Source organism: Prenolepis imparis, unplaced genomic scaffold, assembly GCF_030444845.1.
Source record: "Prenolepis imparis isolate NDT839.2.m4 unplaced genomic scaffold, iyPreImpa1.0 SCAF_2, whole genome shotgun sequence".
Classification (NCBI taxonomy): domain Eukaryota; kingdom Metazoa; phylum Arthropoda; class Insecta; order Hymenoptera; family Formicidae; genus Prenolepis; species Prenolepis imparis.
Genome location: NW_028141160.1, coordinates 2,901,636 through 2,906,048, shown reverse-complemented (window position 1 = coordinate 2,906,048; position 4,413 = coordinate 2,901,636). Strand labels below are relative to the sequence as shown.

At 42.8% G+C, this 4,413-nt stretch overlaps 1 protein-coding gene across 1 annotated transcript; it reads left to right on the top strand.

Annotated features, from left to right (window-relative positions):
• Positions 1-511: 511 nt before the first annotated feature.
• LOC145932809 (uncharacterized) lies at positions 512-1,411 on the top strand. Its single transcript, XM_083032049.1, has one exon. The coding sequence runs from the start codon at positions 512-514 to the stop codon at positions 1,409-1,411; it is 900 nt and encodes a 299-aa protein (XP_082888175.1).
• Positions 1,412-4,413: the final 3,002 nt, after the last annotated feature.

Here is a 4,413-nt window from a genome sequence, read left to right as displayed (position 1 = left end):
GCGATGCGTACGCATAGTTGCAGACTGGCACGTAGCGTCGCGTGCGCACTACCAATCACCATCTGCAATGAGTTTTTTGCTAGACAAAACAGGTCTCTTCGTTTCCACTTTGCGAGTGAAAGTAGCAGACTGGATAAGAAATTAAATTGGCTTATTGCCAAAAAAGAACGATTGAGCTAATATTTGTCCAGTCCAATATTTTTCTGTGGCACGTGATCAGCAGGGAGGAGTTAATCTTGGCGCGTCATTGATCCCGTTTAACGGGCGTCGTGCGCGACCGTCCGGGGGTTCCGAATTTTCCTTCACACCTCTAAACGCTCCTTCTACTTCCTCCTCCTTTACTATTAACTTGAACCCCTTATCCTTTCACAACCACACAGTCTCCCCTTTGCACATCAGGGAGAAGTGGTTTAAAAACCTTTCCTCGACAGATATTCCATTAGAAATACAGGGAGTTTTGCAACTGGGCGACAACTTTTGTTTGCCAAGTAAGAATAAAGATCGAGTTCTTATGGAATTTATCAAAAGTATAGAATATAGTATCGACAGAGTGGAAGTTGGCGTTCGGCCTTTGGTTCGCCAGAGGTCGTCGGCAATTGTTAACAAGTTGGCCAGTTGCAACCCTGAAGAATCTTTGTTTGATAAGGAGCTCTCGGGCGCGTCCCTAGCAGCGAGAACGTTTATACGCGATAATCCTAATATCATTTTTACGCGAGCCGATAAGGGCAATATAACAGTCGCTTTAGGAAAGACATCTTATTTGGACAAGATGAAGGTCCTCCTTGGTGATACAAATACTTACATTAGAGTAAAGAAGGATCCCACCAGAAGAATTATCAACAGTTTGCATGAATTGCTTACAAGGTGGAAAAACTTAGATTATATATCCGATACGACATACAGGTCGTTGAATTGTTCGGAGGGAGTACTGCCGAGAGCCTATGGGCTCCCTAAGATTCACAAGTCGGGCTGCCCCCTGCGAATCATCGTCTCCTCACTGAACACGCCGCTGCACCGTCTTGCGACGTTTCTCCACAAAATCATATACAAGTCGGTCCCGGCGGCGGACAGTCATGTGGAGAATAGCTTTCGACTGGTCAACAAACTCGATGGAACTTACGTTGGTGACAATTGTGAACTTATTTCACTGGATGTGGTCTCTCTATTCACTAACGTCCCATTGGATTTGGCAGTCGACGGCATAGCCGCGAGGTGGAATTTCATAGAAAATAACTGTACGATACCGCGCGTGGAATTTTTGGGGGCAGTCCGGCTTGTTCTTCACTCAACTTTTTTCACCCTTGATGGCATAATCTATCAACAAACCTTCGGAGCGCCCATGGGTTCTCCGCTGTCTCCCATAGTAGCCGATTTAACCATGCGCGATTTGGAGAGCAGGGTGATAGTGTGACCGGTCGCTATGACGCGAGTCTACAGAATTCAATATTTCTGCCTATACGGCTAATAATACGAGGTTCCGAGTACACTGACTCACCTTATATGTATATGCTTCAGATTGTTCATCACGGTCGCCAGAAGTTTTATCCTGCCAAACTCCAAGGGTATCCGAAACGCCCGTGCGCCACGTCGACTAATTTTCCTCCGGGTGTAAGTATCTTGGCCACGATACTCTCCCGCTCGATTCAACGTCGTTCACTCTCCTGGTATGCCGCTTTATTACATTAATATTATTGACGGCGGAAAATGACTGGACACAGAAAGGATCTGAAGGAAGAAAGAGTTCAAACACGCACTTCTATTTCAGATATCAAATATTATTTATTATTATTAGAGGCACATTCCTCAAGATGGAATCCACCGGATTCACTTATGGAAAAACACGGGGCATCATTGACCCCAAGGTCGTTGCTGCAACGACGTCTCGTTACAGTCAACACATTCCTTTGCACACATGGCAAGTTCACGTGATCACGCTTTCACATACGTGCGTCGCGATGACGTCACGCTTACAATATGTTCGCTAAGTGCCGCGGTAAAGCATGGAGACTCAATATATGCATGGTTCCGCAGCGCGAGGTAGTTAGCGCTCGATTCACGATTACGCGAAACGCTGGACCGCAAATATACCCGATTTAGTTAGTATAAACCGGCGGCACGATAACCCCGAGACTACCAGGCTGACACGTTCAGCTAACTAGCTCTATTTAACGAGACACTTGTCCCGGGACAACGACTGTCGTACAATGACTTGCGAATTTACTATTCGACTAACGAGTTTTGCCGAATTAACGACCGTACTTGACTTCGCGCTGACTGACCTCGATCAGTGCGTGTCTCGCGTTTATATAACCTCAGGCTCCGCCCAACTCTCGTTACGGAGCATCGCCATTGCGCATACGCTCCGAATCCGGGGTACCATATTTAATCCATGGCTAATATTACCCGCGACAAACTTGACCGCTTCCATTACGACCTGTACCCCGTCAAGATTAATACCAAGTAAATTATTGCATGCCGAACTTGACCCTTATCATTACGACCTTAACCCTGTCACAAATTATTCAGAGTTAATTAACGCATGCCGATCTTGACCCTTACCATTACAACCTAGACCCTGTCATAAATTATCCAGAGTTAATTAATGCATGCCGATCTTGATCCATCACTTAATACCGATAATAAATAATTGCATGTCACTCTTGACCTTTCATACTCTATCGCATATAAATAACCGCACGACACTTATGAACTATCTGATGGGTAATATTAGTCATACATCGTCACCAGAAAATCTGTATCAAGTAAATAAAAGTATTTCGCAGAATCGCATACACATCTCTGCAGAAAACAGTACCGCTCCAAACATATGCATGCCCTTCTACTCGCGTCGTTCAATCATTCATACTTCATGCTCAAATACTCTCTAGTCGCCTTACAATAAATAAATAACATCTAAACAACGCATATAAATCACATATTATTGCAGCTTGCACAACCACATAGGAATAACAATTGGATAATGTAAGTTTCCCCAGATATAATTCATGATTTTAAGAATAGCAAGTATTATAAAAGGTAAGTACAAATAAAGTTTCAATTATGAAAATGAAATTATATAGTGACATAATTAACACCCTCATGGATAGGACCAACAAAGTTACAACACACAAGGTAAGTATCAAAGGAAATATCTTTATTTTCAGGAAACACAACGCTGCCGTAAATATATATATATATCTCTATCTATCTCTCTTTGCATATAAAAATATAAAACTATATCACAGCTTACTGCCGCAGACTAGAGAGATTACATTCGAAATGTAGTCAACATAAAAACATAAATCTGTTATTAATGTGGCAAAATTTACCTACATAAGTCAAAACTTAATATAACTCTCTTGGCATACATAACAAAAAGAAAATACATGTGTAATATATCTCGCCAAGTTCTAAAATTAACCTCAAGAATAAAACACGCCATTTAAGCGTTCAGTCGATGACTCTCTAACAGTCATATTGCATCAATGTCTCTATTTTGTCGAACGACGGTGGACCACGAGATCTGCTACGCTCCCTGTGCTCAGCATGGCTGGTCCTCTGCAGTCTTACACGAGGCTGCATCTCCACACCAGGAGTTGGTACGCGTCGACTGGGCGATGAGGTCACCTCCGTCGCCGGTCGCAATAGGAGATCTTCCTTTTGAACTCCTGATCTACGTACGCTATGTTGATGATATCGCGTTGGCCGTCCCTCCCGGGACGAGCCAGGCGATACTAAGACAGTTTAACGCGTGTCATAACAGATTACAGTTTACTTTGGAAAAGGGGGGCAATAGACTCGATTTTTTGGATGTTACATTCATTCTAAACCGGGGATACGTTGAATTCGATTGGTATCATAAACCAACATTTTCGGGAAGATATCTGAATTATTACTCCTATCACCCTCTCTGCCACAAGAGAGGCACAATATTTGGCCTAATAGATAGGGCTTTCTGGTTATCACATCCAAGATATCACCAAAAGAACCTCGAATTGGTCATTGGGGTGTTACGTGATAATGGGTACCATTACAACTGATTTTTGAAACATTTCACGAAAGGCTTAGGACTTTGTTTGCGAGAAATAAAAATAATAATTCAGGTGACGCTAACAGAACACCTGATACTAATTCGGCTCGCGTTGCATATTTTAATGTCCCATACATATCCAAATGGTCCGAGCGGTTTAGTCATGTGGTCCGTGATCTAGATGTAAAAATGTCCTACACAGGTTTGAATAAGTTACGCTCGTTTATCCGCGTGCATAAAGACACACTGCAGAAAGATTGGCATAATAACGTTGTATACAAAATTTCATGTCAAAATTATAATGCCTCTTATGTCGGTCAGACCAGCAGGCAGTTGAGAACACGCATTAGGGAGCACAGAAATCACATAAAAAGAAACACCGC